Source organism: Nerophis ophidion, linkage group LG20 (assembly GCF_033978795.1).
Source record: "Nerophis ophidion isolate RoL-2023_Sa linkage group LG20, RoL_Noph_v1.0, whole genome shotgun sequence".
In the NCBI taxonomy this organism is placed as follows: domain Eukaryota; kingdom Metazoa; phylum Chordata; class Actinopteri; order Syngnathiformes; family Syngnathidae; genus Nerophis; species Nerophis ophidion.
Genome location: NC_084630.1, coordinates 28,030,970 through 28,052,638, shown reverse-complemented (window position 1 = coordinate 28,052,638; position 21,669 = coordinate 28,030,970). Strand labels below are relative to the sequence as shown.

At 39.4% G+C, this 21,669-nt stretch overlaps 1 protein-coding gene across 3 annotated transcripts in view; it reads right to left on the bottom strand.

Moving 5' to 3' along the window:
• Positions 1 to 21,669, bottom strand: part of afmid (arylformamidase) — a 50,024-nt gene that overhangs the window by 12,861 nt on the left and 15,494 nt on the right. For 2 of the 3 annotated variants that reach the window (XM_061880899.1, XM_061880898.1), the window contains exons 2-8: positions 16,913 to 17,003; positions 8,508 to 8,612; positions 3,459 to 3,507; positions 3,308 to 3,393; positions 3,164 to 3,236; positions 2,996 to 3,093; positions 2,851 to 2,929 (exon numbers count right to left, since the gene is read on the bottom strand). In XM_061880899.1, coding sequence (XP_061736883.1) covers positions 2,851 to 2,929; positions 2,996 to 3,093; positions 3,164 to 3,236; positions 3,308 to 3,393; positions 3,459 to 3,507; positions 8,508 to 8,612; positions 16,913 to 17,003 — 581 coding nt within the window. Of the gene's footprint in view, positions 1 to 2,850; positions 2,930 to 2,995; positions 3,094 to 3,163; positions 3,237 to 3,307; positions 3,394 to 3,458; positions 3,508 to 8,507; positions 8,613 to 16,912; positions 17,004 to 17,455; positions 17,596 to 21,669 lie in introns of those variants that run through there. The other variant, XM_061880900.1, reaches the window with a different exon arrangement.

The window sequence follows — 21,669 nt, the reverse complement described above, 5'->3', positions numbered from 1 at the left end:
GCAAAGGTGAAGTGTCCTGCCCAGGGACACAGTGGCAGTGATTTGGATGGCAAGAGGCGGGGAGCGAACCTGCAACCCTCAAGTTTCTGGCACGGCTGCTCTACCCAGCACGCCATGCCGCCTAATAATACATATATGGTTTTAGTATACCTAAAACATTTTTTTATATATGCATTACTGCAGCTCAAAGTGTTCTTCATGCTGTGTTTTCAAGTGATTGAAAAGAATGGACGCGTTCAAGTCGGTAGCAAAGACTCGGTGGCAAATTTTTCAGATTACAGTACGTTCGATGTCTGAGTTTTTTATCCTAACAAATGAGTTCCGCTTTCCACCAATTGCACTTTTGACTTGCGTTGGTTTAGCTTGCTTTGTGCTTCCTTTCTCTGCTACATTGCTGACTAATATGCATCTAGTGATGTAAAAGAGCTCCCGCAAAAAGTAGCAGTGTTGCTGCAATTACATTAGCCACAGCCCGGATGTTAAAATGATGATATGAACAACAGAGAGCTCTATTGTACTACGATATACATGACACAGCTCTACAGGTAGTATACGACAGAGAAATGCATCTTGGTACTTTGGAAGGTCGCTTGATCTGCCAGTGCTAAGGTCAGAGTGTATTCTGACCACCAATATACAAAACCCAAAACCAGTGAAGTTGGCACATTGTGTAAATGGTAAATAAAAACAGAATACAATGATTTGCAAATAATTTAAAACTTATATTCAATTGAATGGACTGCAAAGACAAGATACTTAATGTTCAAACTGGAAAACTTTATTTTTTGCAAATATTTGCTCATTTGGAATTTGATGTCTGCAACATGTTTCAAAAAAGCCGGCACAAATGGCAAAAAAGACTGAGAAAGTTGAGGAATCCTCATTAAACACTTATTTGGAACATCCAACAGGTGAACAGGAGGGTGCCATGATTGGGTATAAAAGCAGCTTCCATGAAATGCTCAGTCATTCACAAACAAGGATGGGGCTAGGGTCACCACTTTGTGAACAAATACGTGAGCAAATTGTCCAACAGTTTAAGAACAAAATTTCTCAACGAGCTATTGCAAGGAATTTAGGGATTTCACCATCTACGGTCCGTAATATCATCAAAAGGTTTAAAGAATCTGGATAAATCACTGCAGGTAAGCGATGATATTACGAAGCTTCGATCCCTCAGGCGACATCAGTGTGTAAAGGATATCACCACATGGGCTCAGGAACACTTCAGAAAACCACTGTCAGTAACTACAGTTGGTCGCTACATCTGTAAGTGCGAGGTAAATCTCTACTATGCAAAGCCAAAGCCATTTAGTAACAACACCCAGAAACGTTGCCGGCTTCGCTGGGCCTGAGCTCATCTAAGATGGACTGATGCAAAGTGGAATTGTTCTTCGGTCTGATGAATCCACATTTCAAATTGTTCCTGGAAACTGTAGACGTCCTGTCCTCCGTACCAAAGAGGAAAAGAACCATCTGGATTGTTATAAGCGCAAAGTTCAAAAGAACTACAATTTGTCGCTATATCTGTAAGTGCAAGTTAAAACTCTACTATGCAAAACCAAAGCCCTTTATCAACAATACCCCGAAACGCTGCCGGCTTTGCTGGGCCTGAGCTCATCTAAGATGAACTGATGCAAAGTGGAAAAGTGTTCTGTGGTCTGACGAGTCCACATTTCAAATTGTTTCTGAAAACTGTGGACGTGGTGTCCTCCGGACCAAAGAGGAAAGGAACCATACAGACAAAAGCCAGCATCTGTGATGGTATGGGGGTGTATTAGTGCCCAAGGCATGGGTAACTTACACATCTGTGAAGGCACCATTAATGCTGAAAGGTACATACAGGTTTTGGAGCAACATATGTTTCCATCCAAGTAAAGTTATCATGGACGCAAGACAATGCCAAGCCACGTGTTACAACAGCGTGGCTTTAAAGTAAAAGAGTGCGGGTACTAGACTGGCCTGCCATTATTCCAGACCTGTCTACTAACCATTGAAAATGTGTTGCACATTAAGAATCGTAAAATACCAGAAACAGAGACCCGGGATTGTTGAACAACTTAAGCTGTACATCAAGCAAGAAGGGGAAATAATTCAACCTGAAATGCTTCAAAACCTGGTCTCCCAAGTTCCCAAATGTTCACTGAGTGTTGTTAAAAGGAAAGGCCATGTAACACAGTGGTATAATGCTCCTGTGCCAACTTTTTTGCAATGTGTTGCTGCCATTAAATTTTAAGTTAATGATTATTTGCAAAACAAAATTAAGTTTCTCAGTTCTAATTAAATATCTTGTCTTTGCAGTCCATTCAATTGAATATAAGTTGAAAATAATTTACAAATCATTGTATTCTGTTTTTATTTACCTTTTACACAACGCGCAAACTTCACTGGTTTTGGGTTTTGTATTTGCACTGGCCCTACTCTATATCATGTTCAGAATAATAATAAATCATAATAATAGATTAGATTCACATAGTACTTTTTCTCTAGCGTGTTACACTATTATTAATTCACTCCACATTCACTTTATGTTGGTAAGCTACATTTGTAGCCACAGCTGCCCTGTGGTAGACTGACAGAAGCATGGCTGCCATTGTGTTGCTGCAATTAAATTCCAATTATTTACACACAAAAAAAAAGTTTTCCAGTTCGAACATTAAATATCTTGTCTTTGCAGTCTATTCAATTGAATATAAGTTGAAAAGGATTTACGAATCATTGTTTGTTTTGTGAAGTGCAAACTTCACTAGTTTTGGGTTTTGTACTACTCACAATTGTTTTAACACCACACCAGACCACAAGGGGCCCATGTGGCTAACTAATTTAACTGCTGGTTTCACCAGTACTCACTCTGTCATCTTCAAAGGCTCGTTGATGTAGGTCGACAGGATGGGCAAGAGGTCGTAGATACCACTGACAAGAAAAGCCCCTAAAGAACACCAAATAGGCTGTTGAGGATTTTCTCATTTTGCATCTGGTCCAACAAGCTGCTCACCTTTAATTTGAGGCGTGACGCTATACTGCGACCAGTCGGTGGAGAGCACCATTGCAGCCAGGTGAGCGCCGGCAGAGTGGCCACACAGGTACAGACCACTAAGAAGCATATCGTCAAACAGTGTCACACGGTTTTAAGTAATGTGCAGGTTGTAAGTACGAGCAGTACCTGATGTGAGAATACTGTTGGACGACGGACACAATGCTTTTGCGCACTTGGGAGACCATCAGATCCATATTACCTAAAGAACACATCTTCATACACAATCCTGCATTTCTCCTAGACGACAATGTCAGGGATCAACGCTACTACCTTTGGGGGCAACGTCATAGCCGACTGCAACCACCACCACCCCTTTATCCACGAGCGGCACGGCCATGAATCCCGACTCCTCTTTGCTGTGCAAGCACAAAGAACATTTTGAATAACAGCGCATGAAAAGCAATGTTGCAAAACAACATACCTAAGAAACTGCCAGTAGCCTCCATGAAGGTAGACCACGAGGGGCATGTCTGAAATACATTCATTAGATACACTTGCACAATACCAATAATCCAATACAAAGTGTATGTATGTAGTTCTGTCAAATGATTTTTCTAATAAAATCAATCACACTTTTGAATTTGGATTAATCCCAGGTTATTACATAATCTGAACTAAAAAAAAGATCTCAAGATCTGAGGACAAATGCAATTGTATCGTAGGATGTCATAAAAGAAGATTTTTTAAAAATGTTTTACAGTTGCACGTCATTTATTTGCTCAAATGTTATTATCTAAAGTCAGTGGCGGGCCGTGCGTTTCTCACTTAGGCCTTCAGTGATATCCTACTTAGTCCGACTTCACCTATCAAAATACCGTAATTTATGTTACTGCTGGAGATACTATACAGAAACACACTTGCACACTACTGGCCATTGAAACCCCTCAACAGTGTACAAAAGTGTCTATTTTTCGGCACATTTAACATTCAAAATACCAGTTATTAAAACATATCATACGTGGTTATTAAAACATATCATACGTGGTACTCCATCCATCCATCCATCTTCTTCCGCTAATCCGAGGTCGGGTTGCGGGGGCAGCAGCCTAAGCAGGGAAGCCCAGACTTCCCTTTCCCCAGCCACTTCGTCCAGCTCCTCCCGGTGGATCCCGAGGTGTTCCCAGGCCAGCCGGGGGACATAGTCTTCCCAACGTGTCCTTGGTCTTCCCCGTGGCCTCCTACCGGTCGGACGTGCCCGAAACACCTCCAGAGTGAGGCGCTCGGGTGGCATCCTGACCAGATGCCCGAACCACCTCATCTGGCTCCTCTCGATGTGGAGGAACAGCGGCTTTGCTGTGAGCTCCTCCCGGATGGCAGAGCTTCTCACCCTATCTCTAAGGGAGAGCCCCGCTACCCGGCAGAGGAAGCTCATTTCGGCCGCTTGTACCCGTGAACTTGTCCTTTCGGTCATGACCCAAAACTCATGACCATAGGTGAGGATGGGAACGTAGATGGACCGGTAAATTGAGAGCTTTGCCTTCCGGCTCAGCTCCTTCTTCACCACAACGGATGGGTACAGCGTCCGCATTACTGAAGATGCCGCACCGATCCGCCTGTCGATATCATGATCCGCTTTACCCTTATGTGGTACTGACAAATTTTAAATAATTGTATGAAATGATGTGGCGACTAGTCCAGGGTGTACATCGCCTTCCGCCCGATTGTATCTGAGATAGGCACCAGCTCCCCCTGCGACCCAAAAGGGAATAAGCGGTAGAGGATGGATGGATGGATGAAACAAATTAAACATACAAAAATAAAGAAATTAAATATTTGAACTCACAATTTGTAGCAACCATTCAACGCCATATTAGCCAGGTGTACCGCTCAAAGTCGTTTGATTCGTGTAAAAGTGGCGGGCAAACCGGTGTCGACCGACCTCGTCTCACAAGATGTAGTTTCTCTTAAGTATCCTTCTTGAAAATGGCCTTGCAAATATATATCTGCCACCTAATCAACATTTTGCTCTCCTTCTTTGTAAGTATCGGTGAGTTTCCTGTGGCTTTCTATGGCTCTGGTGCCCCTTCCAGTTTTCGCAACTTGTGATTGGATACTCACTTGGGACTCCCAAGTGAGTATCCAATCACAGCGTGAGGCCAACTAGAAGGCCTTACTGACAACAACTCGTGATCTGATTGGCTATGGCAATTGTTTATCAACTGTATGTGTCCCTTCACTTACAGTGCACATACATCCGCATTGTTGACTGAAGACCCCGGGTAGATTTGGTACAGCATGGCAACATAAGCTAGCTGAATTCTGATTGGATACAAACTCTAACCTAAAAACAACAGCACTGGAAAGAACATAATGTGACGAAGAGAATATGAATACTTTTAGATATTTAGGGAAAGTAAATAAAAAATTACTTTATCTATAATTATGATCTCAATTTCTGGTTATGCTAAGACAGCAGAGAAGGCCTTGCTGGTCCTGACGGCACACAACTGTCTCAGGTCCAGTCAGGGTGTATTTTGAAGTAAAATTTGCAAGCAAATACACAAGTCAGTGTCTCCTCATTCATCTTTGTACTGATGTATGCATTGACCTGATCACTGACTGTTAACAACCCTTTTAGGAAAACACCCGAAGTTAAGGGAAAAAAAAAAATTTACAGTCAAAAAAAAAAATTGTGTGATTAATCTATGTTAATACATGATTGATATTAATGCTTTTAATGCACAGTATTTGCTTCATTTTTTTTTCACTTTTGTTTTTTTTGTTTGCAGCGTTATCCAAAAATTACACAAATTATTTTACACTATTTGGGACGTGCTGAGAAAAGTCAAAATAACTATGATACCAGTGTGGATTAAAAAGAATTATGAAAAAACTACAGAAATTATTTTACACTATTTGGAACATATGATGAGAAAATAAAAAAAAATTGTCATACCAGTGTGGGTTAAAATGCAGATTTTGTCTTTTCACAGTTTGAATGGTAATGGAACCGTTTCCACAATATGGTTGGTAAACCATGCTCCATTTGCCTAAAAAGAGGCTGTTTGCAACTTGATCAAAGTTATTAGGCCATAAAATATAAAACGAAAACTTACCGGCTATCTTATGTTACCCTTAGTAGTTTTCTATACTTGTTAATAATAGGTTGAACTTTGTAAGACACATCTGAACTGGGCGAATAAAAATATTTGTGTATGAAAGGAATAGACATGGCCACTGTGCATTTTAAAGATCAGAGCAAGAAAATAAATCACTCCAAACACCACCATTGCGTTGTAGCGTTGTTCTTTTTCACAGTACGTATCCTGAAACTTTAAACTTGGAAGAGGGCGCGATCACAACGATCAGCCATAAACCATCTATATAAGAGCGTAGGGGCAATTACCCTCAAAAATTGGGCTTTATCACAGATTGTACTGTATATTTACATGTTGGGTAAACTTCTTCCCCTTTAATTTGGTATGAAATTAATAAAAGTTCTGATAAACGTATATCAATATTTCTCCGAGGATTAATGTGGAGAAGGTGTGGGATTTAATCAGCTCTGCTTCTTCCTACTTCTTTTCAGAAATGTTGAAATGAAAACTGTTAAGCGTTGTATAACAGCTTTAAAGGGGTCTGGTTTTAAAATGATATTGAATCAAGGGATGGGTATCATTTACACTTCTGTTTACATCTGCCCCAATGCCATAATATAACTAATTACCCAACCCTAATTTGATCCCAGTGGGGGTACTGGAGTAAGTTTCTTTTAATAAATGACCCTAGTCCTACTGTGTTGCAATTGGTCAGAGAACATCAACATACAAAACCCAAAACCAGTGAAGTTGGCACGTGTAAACGGTAAATAAAACAGAATACAATGATTTGCAAATCCTTTTCAATTTATATTCAATTGCATTGAGTGCAAAGACAAGATATTTAATGTTCAAACTGAGAAACTTGTTTTTTTTGTGCAAAGAATCATAAACTTAGAATTTAATGGCAGCAACAAAAAAGTTGGCACAGGGGCATTTTTACCACTGTGTTACATGTCCTTTCCTTTTAACAACACTCAGTAAACGTTTGGGAACTGAGGAGACCAATTTTTAAAGCTTTTCAGGTGAAATTCTTTCCCATTCTTGCTTGATGTACAGCTTAAGTTATTCAACAGTCCGGGGTCTCCGTTGTGGTATTTTACGCTTCATGATGCGCCACACATTTTCAATGGGAGACAAGTTTGGAATACAGGCAGGCCAGTCTAGTACCCCCCCTCTTTATTATGAAGCCACGCTGTTGTAACACGTGGTTTGACATTGTCTTGCTGAAATGATAACGTTGACTGGATGGCAACATATGTTGCTCCAAAACCTGTATGTACCTTTAAGCATTAATTGTATCTTAACAGATGTGTAAGTTACCCATGCCTTGGGCACTAATACACCCTCATACCATCACAGATGCTGGCTTTTGAACTTTGCGCCTATAACAATCCAGATGCCTCTCTTCCTGTTGGTCCGGAGGACACGTCAAGAGTTTCCAAAAACAATTTGAAATGTGGACTCGTCAGACCACAGAACACTTTTCCACTTTGCATCAGTCCATCTTAGATGAGCTCGGCTCAGCGAAGCCGGCGGCGTTTTTGGTTGTTGTTGATAAATGGCTTTCGCTTTGCATAGTAGTTTTAACTTGCACTTACAGATTTAGCGACAAACTGTAGTTACTGACAGTGGTTTTCTGAATTGTTCCTGAGCCCGTGTGGTGATGTCCTTTACACACTGTCGGTTTTTGATGCAGTACCGCTTGAGGGATTGAAGGTCCGTAATATCATCGCTTACGTACAGTGATTTCTCCTGATACTTTGAACCTTTTGATGATATTAAGGACCGTAGATGGTGAAATTTCTATATTCCTTGCAATAGCTTGTTGAGAAATGTTGTTCTTAAAATGTTGGACGATTTGCTCGCGCATTTGTTCAAAGTGGTGACCCTCGCCCCACCCTTGTTTGTGAATGACAATTTCATGGAAGCTGCTTTTATACCCAATCATGGCACCCACCTGTTCCCAATTAGCATGTTCACCTGTGAGATGTTCCAAATATGTGTTTGATGAGCATCCCTCAACTTTCTCAGTCTTTTTTGCCAATTGTGCGAGCTTTTTTGAAACATTTTGCAGGCATCCAATTACAATTGAGCTAATATTTGCAAAAAAATAAAGTGTTTCAGTTTGAACATTAAATATCTTGTCTTTGGAGTCTATTCAATTGAATATAGGTTGAAAAGGATTTGCAACTCATTGTATTCTGTTTTTATTTACCATTTACACAACATGCCAACTTCACTGATTTTGGGTTTTGTATACTAGATATACTGTCAGTGGGGTATTTATTTTAAAATGTTTATTATTGTGGTTTCAGCTGCTGAGATTTATGAGTTTACGAACACATTTTAGCAACAAGGAAAGGTCAAAGTGTCAATACTGAAAGTGCCAATTAAAACTAAACATTATCATCTTTGTAAAGTGTACACACCAAGAGAGTCGGTGGTGGGAATATATGCATCCAGTCTCTCGCCATCACCGTCTCCATAGGGAACATTGAGTAGAGTTTGTGCCAGACCACGCGCTCGCTCCGTACCTACATGCAAAAACATACAACATTAGAGGTTAGAAGAATCTCTTGGGATTTTTTTCTTTTTAACTTAAATCATACACCTGCGGTTTTAACACACCAGTCAGAAGGCAAATATTGATATTTAAAAAACAGATTAAGAGAAATAAATACACCATAACATCAGGGTTTCCCCCAGCTTGCCGATATACTTGTGGCAAAGAGGGTGTGGCCAGGGCCGTGGTCGATAGGACATCGTATAATTTGCATAGTCAGCAATAATCAATGAATCAAAGTTTACCTACATCGCCCTTAATTACAAATGTCTCAAAGGGCTGCACAATCCACAACGGCATCCTCGGCTCAGATCCCACATTAGGGCAAGAAAAAACTCAAACCAATGGGATACAATGAGAAACCTTGGAAGGAGGGGTCACCGGTGCATTGGATGCCGAGTAGATACCGTTAATAATGTGACAGTGAGAGAATTAATATATATTCTTTAAAACAGAAAAAAAAATTGGTGTACATTTAAAAAAAAATTATATTAATAACTGTTATTAACATGTATGTTTTTTTCTTAGATCACTTTTCTCTGTTTTTCAATTGTTGCTGTACAATTGTTTTTGTACAATGTAACAGGCCAATTTTCAGTGGCGGCAGCTGGTCTTTCAAGTAGGGAAGCTCAATTTGAGCTATTCTCTAAACATGAGTACAGTCAGACAAAAGATGAAGATGCTATATTTTACAAACAAAACGTCTGCTGTGGCAGTGGTTTATTTATTTTTATGCACACACATATACATACAGTATATATATATATATATATATATATATATATATATATATATATATATATATATATATATATTAGGGCTGCGAATCTTTGGGGGTCCCACGATTCGATTCAATATCGATTCTTAGGGTCACGATTCGATAATATATCGATTTTTTCGATTCGATTCTCGATTCAAAAACGATATTTTTCCGATTCAAAACGATTCTGTATTCATTCAATACATAGGATTTCAGCAGGATCTACCCCAGTCTGCTGACATGCTAGCAGAGTAGTAAATTTTTTTTTTAAAAAGCTTTTATAATTGTAAAGTACAATGTTTTATCAACTGATTGCAATAATGTGAATTTGTTTTAACTATTAAACGAACCAAAAATGACTTATTTTATCTTTGTGAAAACATTGGTCACAGTGTGTTGTCAAGCTTATGAGATGTGATGCAAGTGTAAGCCACTGTGACACAATTCTTTTTTTTTATTTTTTATAAATGTCTAATGATAATGTCAGTGAGGGATTTTTAATCACTGCTATGCTGAAATTATAATTAATTATGATACTGTTGTTGATAATATTCATTTTTGTTTCATTACTTTTGGTTTGTTCTGTGTCGTGTTTTTGTCTCCTCAATTGCTCTGTTTATTGCAGCTCTGAGTGTTGCTGGGTCAGGTTTGGTTTTGGAATTGGATTGCATTGTTATGGTATTGCTGTGTAGTGGTTTGTTGGATTGATTAAAAAAAATAATAATAATAATTTAAAAAATTGAAAAAAAAAAAAGATTTTTGAAAAATGAGAATCTGAATCGCACAACGTAAACGATTCGATTCGTATTCGAATCGATTTTTTCCCACATATATATATATATATATATATATATATATACATATATATATATATATATATATATATATATATAAATATACATATATAGTGCTATGGTGGAATGCTTTGAATTGGTTGAAAAATGGCCAATTCATATTGAATGGGAAAAATATCCTGGAAAACCTGGAATTCTGGGAAATCTGTGTTTTTTTAAATTTGTCAAGTAATAATACGCCCGTATAGGCTGAACAGTTTGAAGTTGGAACGGTTTGAATCAGTTGAAAATGTGGAAGGTAGAGCGCGCCAAAATCTGGAGAAGAAGAAGAAGAATAAATTGATGAATTTTGGTGTAGAAAACCATTCAGTCATGGTCAAAAGTTTACATTCACGTGTAAAGAACATAATGTCATGGCTGTCTTAAAATTCCAAATATTTCTACAACTCTTTGTTTTTGTGATTGAGTGATTGGCGCACATAACTTGTTGGTTACAAACAACATTCATGAAGTTTGGTTCTTTTATGAATTTATTATGGGTCTACTGAAAATGTGACCAAATACGCTGGGTCAAAAGTATACATACAGTAATGTCATATTTGGTTAAGTGAAATGAAGTGAATTATATTTATATAGCGCTTCTTCTCTGGTGACTCAGAACGCTTTACATAGTGAAACCCATGATCTAATTTTTACATTTAAACCAGTGTGGGTGGCACTGGGAGCAGGTGGATAAAGTGTCTTGCCCAAGGACACAACGGCAGTGACTAGGATGGCTGAAGCGGGGATCAAACCTGCAACCGTCAAGTTGTTGGCACGGCCGCTCTACCAACCGAGCAATACCGCCTCGTTACATGTCCCCTGCCAAGTTTCACTGCAATAAGGTACTTTTGGGAGCCATCCACAAGTTTCTGGTTAAATATTTGACCACTCCTCTTGACAAAATTAGTGCAGTTCAGCTTAATGTGTTGGTTTTCTCACATGGACTTGTTTCTCTAGCATTGTCCACACGTTTAAGTCAGGACTGTGGAAAGGTCTTTCTAAAACCTTAATTCTAGCCTGATTTAGCCATTCCTTTACCACTTCTGAAGTGTGTTTGTGTTTGAGGTTATTGTCCTGTTGGAACACCCAACAGCACCCAAGACCCAAACTCTGGGTTGATGATTTTAGGTTGTCCTGAAAAATTTGGAGGTAATCCTCCTTTTTCATTGTCCCATTTACTGTCTGAAAAGCATCAGTTCCATTGGCAGCAAAACAGGCCCAGAGCCTAGTACTACCACCACCATGCTTGAGGGCAGGGATGGTGTCCCTAGGATTAAAAGGCCTCACCTTTTCTCGCCCAAGACCTAACCTCCGGGCTGATGATTTTAGGTTGTCCTGAAGAATTTGGAGGTAATCCTCCTTTTTCATTGTCCCATTTACTCTCCGTAAAGCACCAGTTCATTTGGCAGCAAAACAGGCCCAGAGCATAATACTACCACCACCATGCTTGACAGTAGGTGTGGTGTTCCTGGGATTAAAGGCCTCACATTTTCTCCTCCAAACATATTGCTGGCAATTTTGGCCAAACAGCTTAATTTTTGTTTCATCTGACATCAATTTCATCTACAATGAATTGATTAACGTGGACCCCGACTTAAACTAGTTGAAAACGTATTGGGGTGTTACCATTTAGTGGTCAGTTGTACAGAATATGTACTGTACTGTGCAATCTACTAATAAAATATTCAATCAATTCGAAGCAGGGGCTCCAAAGCAGAGATGGGTGATAATATCAGACTGCCGATATTATCGTCCGATAAATGCTTTAAAATGTTATATCGGTATCGGTTTCAAAAAGTAAAATTTATGACATTTTTAACCGTACAATCTACTAACAAAAGTTTCAATCAATCATTCATGGACAAATATAAGACCTTATGGAGGAAAGTTCTGTGATCAGGGACATGTAACCAAATATTAACATTGCAGTATGTATACTTTTGACCCAGCAGATTTGCTCACATTTTCAATAGACTCATAATAAATTCATAAAAGAACCAAACTTCATGAATGTTTTTTGTGACCAACAAGTATGTGCTCCAATCACTATCAGAAAAAAATAAGAGTTGTAGAAAGTATTGGAAACTCAGGACAGCCATGACATTATGTTCTTTACATGTGTATGTAAACTTTTGACCACGACTGTATGTGCGAATGCTTTGCAGCATTCACGCAAATATGTTTGAGTTTATGTTCTATGTAACTTTGAGTACTGAATTACTCAAATTAAAAACATTTGTTTGACAAGTTTTGATAGTGAACCGTCCGAGGTCCATTTAAGAATTTCCCAACAAAAGTACAGTTAATTTAAATAAGATTTCAGTTATCGCTAGTATTATTTTTTACATGAATACCGTATTTCCTTGAATTGCCGCGGGGCATATAGTATGCGCCTGCCTTGAATTACTGCCGGGTCAAACTCGCTTCCCAAAATAATTTTTGCATGCTTAGTATTACCGCCTGGTCAAACTCGTGACGTCACAAGGGACACTTCCCCTGTCATCATTTTCAAAATGGAGGAGGCTGATTTCAATACCGGTAATTTGAAATCGCATAAAGAGAAGAAGATTAAGAGCTATTCAGTGGGATTTAAGGTCCAAGCTTACATCACACTCAAATTTTACTACATACCTTTGGTAAGTGCCGGAGTGAGAAGAGGTTTCAAAATAATTAGCGCATGCTTACTTTTACCGCATGCCTTTGGTAAGCGCAGCAGTGAGAAGGTTTTAAAGGCCTACTGAAATGAGATTTTCTTATTTAAACGGGAATAGCAGGTCCATTCTATGTGTCATACTTGATCATTTCGCGATATTGCCATATTTTTGCTGAAAGGATTTAGTAGAGAACATCGACGATAAAGTTCCCAACTTTTGGTCGCTAATAGAAAAGCCCTGCCTGTACCCGAAGTATGTTCGCGTGACCTCACGAGTTGCAGGGCTCCACACATATTCACATTGTTTTTAATGGGAGCCACCAGCAGTAAGAGCAATTCGGACCGAGAAAGCGACAATTTCCCCATTAATTTGAGCGAGGATAAAGATTTGTGAATTAGGATATTGATAGTGAAGGACTAGAAAAAATGAAAAAAATAATTAAAAAAAGCGATAGCTCCGGGCGGGGGCAGTGTGAGCGTTTCAGATGTAGTTAGACACATTTACTAGGATAATTCTGGAAGATCCCTTATCTGCATATTGTTTTAATAGTGTTTTAGTGAGATTATAAAGACATACTTCGAGGTCGGATGGCTGCGGTGAACACGCAGTGTCTTAGAGAGAAGCCGAGGAGCCAAGCTCACAGTTGCCTTTTAAACAGCTGCTGCAGGACGTCGAATAATCCAATGATTTCTCCGGTAAGATATATATCGAAATTTCCCCATCCAAAAACATGCTGGTTGACGTAGAGAAAACATGTTCGCTTGACCGCTCTGTTTTAAAGCTTCACAACAAACAAAGAAACGCCGGCTGTGTCTCGGTGCTAAAGACAGATGCAATCCACCGCTTTCCACCAACAGCATTGTTCTTTATAGTCTCCATTATTAAATGAACAAATTGCAAAAGATTCAGCAACACACATGTCCAAAATACTGTGTAATTACGCCATGAACAGAGAGAAGTTTTAGCCATGTTTGGTGCAGCGCTAATATTTCCTGACAGTCCGTGACGTCACGCATACGCGTCATCATTCTGCGACGTTTTTAACGAGAAACTTGCAGGAAATTTAAAATTGCAATTTAGTAAACTAAAAAGGCCGTATTGGCTTGTGTTGCAATGTTAATATTTCATCATTGATACATAAACTATCAGACTGGTCGGTAGTAGTGGGTTTCAGTAGGCCTTTAAATTAATTAGCGCCCCGGCGGCAATTCAAGGAAATACGGTACATGTATTTTAATAATCCCAGGAAACTAGGCTCATACGATTTCTTTGTTTGTCTTGTCTTTATTGTACAAGATGCTAATTCAACCGGCCCTGCGATGAGGTTGCGACTTGTCCGGGGTGTACGCCGCCTTCCACCCGATTGTAGCTGAGATAGGCACCAGCGCCCCCTGCCACTCCAAAGGGAATAAGCGGCAGAAAATGGATGGATAGATGGATGCAATTCAACCACACAACAACTCCAATGTGTCGCCCTCTTTTACCGGCAATCAACGTTCTCTCTAAGGTGCGCGCCTGTGCAATTGCGTACTGCTCACGAGTCCTCTGCCCACGGCAAATCTATACCGCGCACAAAATCCAATAAAAAAAAAAATAAAGCGATTTTCAAAGTAACTGACGACAAGAGGCCACAACAGAGACAACAGTTTTCGTTATCACTGTTCAATTATTGTAACGTCTGTCGAAATGCTTTGAGGAGGACATGAATTCCATCGATCACTTTATTAAGCAACACTCCTTATAACACATGACCAAAAACATTGCTAAACAATTTCGATCTAGCAAAGCTGGTCATTTGAGTAGGTCCATCAAAACAGAATCGGAAACACAACAGAACACTCCTGTCATTTATAGAGGATCTTTTACAAGTGTTGTTTGCCACTACTTCCTAAAATTAGTAGAATTCCTTTCCTACAGAGAATTTAGTGTTGTTTCTTTTGCAGTAGGTCCATCATAACAACAGAACACTCCTGTTATTTATAGAGGATCTTTGATTAGCGTTTTTGGTGTTAATCCATAAAAAACAACTCTCAAAGGGAGGATCTTTGACTCGTGTTTTTGCTGTAAGTCATTCAAAAAAGGCCCGGGCACTGGGGGGGCGGTGGGGCTCGGGTGGTAGAGTGGCCATATCCCAGCAACTTGAGGGTTCCGGTTTTGATCCCCCAGTTTCTGCCATCTTAGTCACGTCCGTTGTGTCCTTGAGCAAGACACTTCACCCTTGCTCCTGATGGGCCGTGGTTAGGGCGATGTGTGTGTTTGTGTGAATGGGTGAATGTGGAAATAGTCTCAAAGCGCTTTGAGTACCTTGAAGGTAGAAAAGCGCTATACAAGTATAATCCATTCTCTAATCCAATGGTTCCCAAACTTTTGCAGGCTGGCGCCCCCTTGGCTCCCCAGTGAATTCCTAGCGCCCCCCCCCCACAGACACATATGGAAACAAACACCTCTTTCTTGATATTTGGTATGCTGCAATTTGAAAAGAGAAAGGTTAAACACAAATGTGTATTTCACAAATAAAACCCAATTTAGTAAACCAATTTATTTTTTAGCAGTTTTAACTGTTTCAGCAATATAGAATGGTAAAAAAACATTCCACCAGTAACCTTCATTGTCTCACAAACGTTCTGGCGAGTCCCCAATTTCATGTTGACTTGAACTCAAGATGATATTATAAGATAAAATTCTGAACATTACAAGCTTGAAATTACAAACCTGAGCTTTTGCTTTTGTAGTCTATGCTGTCGGATCTGACTGGGCCAGAGCGGCGTGTGGTAACCGGACCCTGATGCGTCGTCCACTGACTCGTCCTGCTGCACGTGTTGTGTACAAATCGTCAAACAAACGTTCGAACTTCTGACTTTGACTTCGGACTGCCGCCCCCCTACGGCCCCCTTCTTCCTCACCGACCCCCCATATCTTTCCACCGCCCACTTTGGGAAACACTGCTCTAATCCATTCTCTAATTTTGTGCCGTACAAAGCAGACCAAAACCAACTTTGCCATCTGTCATATCAACAGCAGCCGCGATCGCTGTTTCTCACTTGTGCCAACACATGCACATATGGCACTGAGCTCATTCTACTGTCATTTATTAAGAATCTTAATTTAGAAATATTAATCATGAAATGCTGTTATTATATTAAAGTAATACTAATCAATCAATCAATCAATGTTTACTTATATAGCCCTAAATCACTAATGTCTCAAAGGGCTGCACAAACCACAACACAAACCACTACGGGCAAGGAAAACTCACACCCAGTGGGACGTCGGTGACAATGATGAAAAAATATATATTTTACGAATGGAAAGTTTCAGCAATGTTCACATGATCCAGTGCTTACATCTCATTGTGCAACATGTGAAGGTTTTAATGGGAACTAAATGCCATATCTGAAAGGGGTACACATTATTTCCAAAGCAGGACCCCCACCCAGACATACAATATAATACACAGCTCATTAAAAAACAATATTTGTTGTTCTTGTCATTGTAAATGGGCCAAAACACTTACATTAGAAAATGATCACATGGAAGTGACTGCTGTCATTTGATTAGAATAATAAGAAATTGAACTCGTTATTTAGTCAGGTTTGGGACAGGTGTGCTACATGTGTGGCCTCAATGTGCACGTCTGATGTTGCTCACATGTGCTCCACTGAATGCTCAAGGAGTTTTTGCATTAGCTCACAGACATGAAAAATTAGAGGGAACATTGGCGGCAAAACTACAACGCCTGGCCCTGCGATGAGGTGGAGACTTGTCCAGGGTATACGCCGCCTTCCGCCCGAATGCACCCCCGGTCGAGCGGTAGTAAATGGATGGATGGACTACAACGCCTTACTTCCTATCAATAACGTTACCTCCCTATCTCTCCCCGAAAGTCCCGCCCCCCAACCAAAGTCATTGGCTAACACCCCGCAGTCATTTAACGTGAAAGGCAAAAACTGTACACCCATAGTCGCCCTACGGAGGGTGTGTGTACATGTGTCTCAGAGTAAAAGTGTGAAATGGGCCGAACCTTCTTTTAAAGCCTTGATGTGGGCCTTGATCACGTCGTCCGCCGCCATTCTGTGCGACCAGCAGCTGGGTGAATACTGCTTCTCCAGCTCCTGTGTTGACACAAACCGCAAGCTCATACGCTGACCGCCATCATGAGCGGCGGAGTAATACACTGAACAGCGGCGAACAGCCCCCCCTTTGACAAAACATATCCCTCCCTCTGTTTAGCCATTTGACATGAATGAACTAAAAAATAGACGTCATTCATTCAAAACAAAGATGTAGGATGATATAGAATAGAATAGAAAGTACTTTATTGATCCCTGGGGGAAATTCAGCACCACAGTTCGCTCATAATAGACAATAATAATAAATAATAATACATAACATATATTATATATATATAATATATGAATAGTATAAATATATTCTAAATTTAAGTGCAGTCAAGGAACATGCATTATACAGTCTGATTGCTGTATAATGCATATGACAATTTGACAGCTATCGCTTTACTACTTAGTCTAAGACATAACCATACCACATAAAGTCCCAATCTTACATCTTTCTTTAGTGCAGTCCAATGCGCCATTTTTTAATAAGATATCCCCTCTTCTTGATTGGTGATCGAAGCGTTTTTGAGCAGCAGTGAGATGGAGCTATTTTGAACTTTAGACCTAGGTTGTGTTCAGGGACTCCATTTGTTTTTTAGAAGTGTGTGTGGGGGGTGGGGCACAACTGGTTTGCGTACAATGGGCGTGGTTTGCTGGAGTCTGCATATTTTGGTCATATCCAACCATTTTTTACTGCTTGTCCCGCGCTGGAGCCTATGTAATATGAAAATGAAAAGTCATATGAATGAGGAATGGATTGGTTGATAAGCGGTAGGGAATGGATGGATGGATTGAGACTTTTATTACTTTTATATTGGGGCGGTATAGCTCGGTTGGTAGAGTGCCCGTGCCAGAAACTTGAGGGTTCCAGGTTCGATCCCCATTTCCACCATCCTAGTCACTACCGTTGTGTCTTTGGGCAAGACACTTTACCCACCTGCTCCCAGTGCTACCCACACTGGTTTAAATATAACTTAGATATTGGGTTTCACCATGTAAAAGCGATTTGAGTCACTCGAGAAAAGCGCTATATAAATATAATTCACTTCACTAATTTACTATCAGTAGATTGCACATATGTGCAATTGTACATATTCCGTACAATTGACCACTAAATGGTAACATCCCAATAAGTTTTTCAACTTGTTTAAGTCGTGGTCTATGTTAATCAATTCATTGTAGGAATTCAAAGTAGGATTACATTTTATGCAAAATAACGAAATCAACAGAATGGAAAAAACAACTTTTATTTGGTTATTTATTATGATTTTGTTCAATGTTTATGTCCTGGCTGGGAACCGAACCGCTTGCTAATACTTCAAACTACTTTTGGAAAAAGTTCACTGGACATAGTGCTGAGATGTTACTGAAGTCACATCCGACTGACGTCCCGCCCGATCAATACACGTGGTGGTCAAGAAAACTCTGTTTCAATCCTACCCGAGCAAAAGCGATTCGTTTTTACCCGCCGAAAGTCTTGATACCAATTTCCTTGACCCAGCCACACATAAAAGAAGTTGTAGACCTCCATTCTTTTTCAAGTTTCCATCTGTTTTGTCGTGTCTAATGGCGTCTGTAGTATAATAGTTCAATATTAAACTTCCTTTTTCATTGTCATTCAAATTTGAACTTTACAGTACAGATAAGAACACAATTTTGTTGCATTAGCTCGAAGTGCAGAATAAAAGAGCAACAAGGTGCAGATATAAATTAATAATTACAGTACAGAAAAATATATTCCACTTATGCATATGCAACCACGTTTATGGACGTATGTTATATTGTCTTTATATTCCAGCGAGTTAATCAATTTTGGGGGGGAATAAAGGGGATTATTATGATGCTTTCAAGAGTCTTATAGCCTGAGGGAAAAAGCTGTGACAGAACCTGGAGGTTCTGCTACTGAGGTTGTGGAACCTTTATCTAGAGTCCAGCAGTGAAAACAGTCTTTGGTGGTTGTGGGAGGAGTCTCTGCAGATTCTCTGAACCCTGGTCAGGCAGCGGCTTTTTGCCATCTCCTGGATAGGAGGAAGAGGAGTCCTGATGATCTTTTCCGCCATCCTCACCACTCTCTGCAGAGACTTCCAGTCTGAGGCACTGCATACTCCAGTCCAGACAGAGATGCAGTTGGTCAGTAGGCTCTCTACAGTGCCTCTGTAGATTGTGGTAAGAATGGGGGGAGGAAGCTGTGCTTTTTTCATCCAACGCAAAAAGTGCATGCGCTGCTGAGATCTTTTTACAAAAGCTCCGGTGTGTAGGGACCAGGTCATATTGTCAGTTATCTGCACCCCCAGGAACTTGGTGCTGCTAACCATCTCCACTGCTGTGCCTTTGATGAAGAGTGAAGCGTGGCTGGACTGGTGCTTCCTGAAGTCCTCCCTGAAGATATGTCTGAGAACGCGACTGACTTATAATCCTTGATATCACTCCACAAGTTTTTTGTGATAAAGTATAAGGATTTATTACATTGCATAATTACATTTTTTTGCAGAAAGATTCAAACCTCTTTGGCACTGATATAGGTCACAAGCTGCTTGGTTGACCACCACTGCTTTTCACTTCTGGGAAGAAGTCACGTGTCGAAATTTTGTGACACAACATCATTTCCGGTGAGTGCGCAATACTGGGAGGTGATATAGGACAGAGTGTGGCATACCTAAGACACTATTTGAAAGACCCTACCTCAATTTGGAACTTCATTTCTCATCATATATTTTCCAACCTTGGAGGCCTAAATTTTTAGTTTTTGTGTAACTACATCATTGATAGGATTCCTATTGCTCTTTCAAACTTCCACATCTCCTCTTTCTGCTGTAAAAAATTGTAAATGATCCACTTGACACTCCTGTGGGGAAACTTTGTTGTGATCAGAAAAATAACAAAAAATCCGCAACTTATTCCAAATTGATTGGCGGTAGGAAATTGTTGGATGGATGGATTGTGTGTCTGTCTCCTATGTAATTGCACTCTGGAATAATGTTGTGAATGACATCAAAGCGTGGTCTCTTCCGTTGATTGATTGATTGAAACTCTTAGATTGCAGATTTAGTAGATTGCACAGTACAGTACATATTCCATACAATTGATCACAAAATGGTAACACCCCAATAAATTATTTAAATGTTTTAACTCGGAGTCCTCGTTAATCAATTCATGGTAAATTTAACTAACAGGTATTTACATACCAACAAAGTCAAAGATATTTCTTTTAATATCATTCATCGTCATTGTGATGGTTAGATACAAGAAGGACATTGATGTTACCTGCACCTTATGTAACATGCACCCAGAGACTGTTTACTACCTGTTCAGGACAATATGCATGACAAATTTGCACTTTGTTTTAAAGATGTGCTATTTGGATTTACACTGTATGAAAAAAAAAAACTTGAAAAGGATCATTATACTATTGGCTGAGTTTTATATTCACAAATTAAACTTTCTCAATACCCGACCTGTTTTTTTGTGCCTTTAAAAAACAATTAGAACTCTACGTTAAAACACTCTCTACGTCTAACAACCAAAAAGAGTGTGGCACGCCGTTTCATCTTTATTCATAAAGCCCTTCACAGAACATGTCAAACTTTGCGCGTAAGAAAAATACGCAAATTGAAACCCATCACCCGGATTCTAAATAACCTAATGTAAATAATCAAATGTATTTCTAATGTATATACTTGTTCTTATGCTATTTGAACTCACTATGTTCTCTGCTCGCTGTACATATCCTACTAAGTAAGACCTACACTGTTTCAATGTCCATTTTTCTGTTGATGCAATTGTTGATGACTGAAGTACTGATATCAACCAGCTCCTCATCCCACCCCCTGGATTGTAAGTAATGTAATTAATTCAATGTATATACTGTGATGATTAACCTGAGTGATGATTGTATTATGCTGATAGTATATATACTATCAGCAAATATGTTTGTACCATGAATTGATTAACGTGGACCCTGACTTAAACAAGTTGAAAAACGTATTCGGGTGTTACCAGTTAGTGATCAATTGTACGGAGTATGTACTGAACTGTGCAATCTACTAATAAAAGTTTCAATCAATCAATCAAAACACCTTGCTGTGTTATAATTGTAACGGGGTTGATATACAGAGTGTAACAACGTTCGTATGCGTAGGGACGGTGAACAGAGAGTCAACTCAGCCATTGGTTCTCAACCTTTTTTCAGTGATGAGCCCCTGTGAAAATGTTCTTTAATTCAAGTACCCCCTTCTCAGAGCAAGGTATTTTTGGTTGAAAAAAAGAGATAAAGAAGTAAAATACAGCACTATGTCATCAGTTTCTGATTTATTAAATTGCATAACAGTGCAAAATATTGCTCATTTGTAGGGGTCTTTCTTGAACTACTTGGAAAAAAAGATATAAAAATAACTAAAAACTTTTTGAAAAATGATCAAGAGATGCAAATATAAATAAAGATTTGTACACAGACGTAATCATCAACTTAAAGTGCCCTCTTTGGGGATTGTAATAGAGATCCATCTGGATTCATGAACTTATTCTAAACATTTCTTCACAAAAAAAGAAATCTTTAACATTAATATTTATGGAAAAAAGTCCACAAAAAAATCTAGCTGTCAACACTGAATATTGCTTTGTTGCATTTCTTTTCACAGTTTATGAACTTACATTCATATGTTGT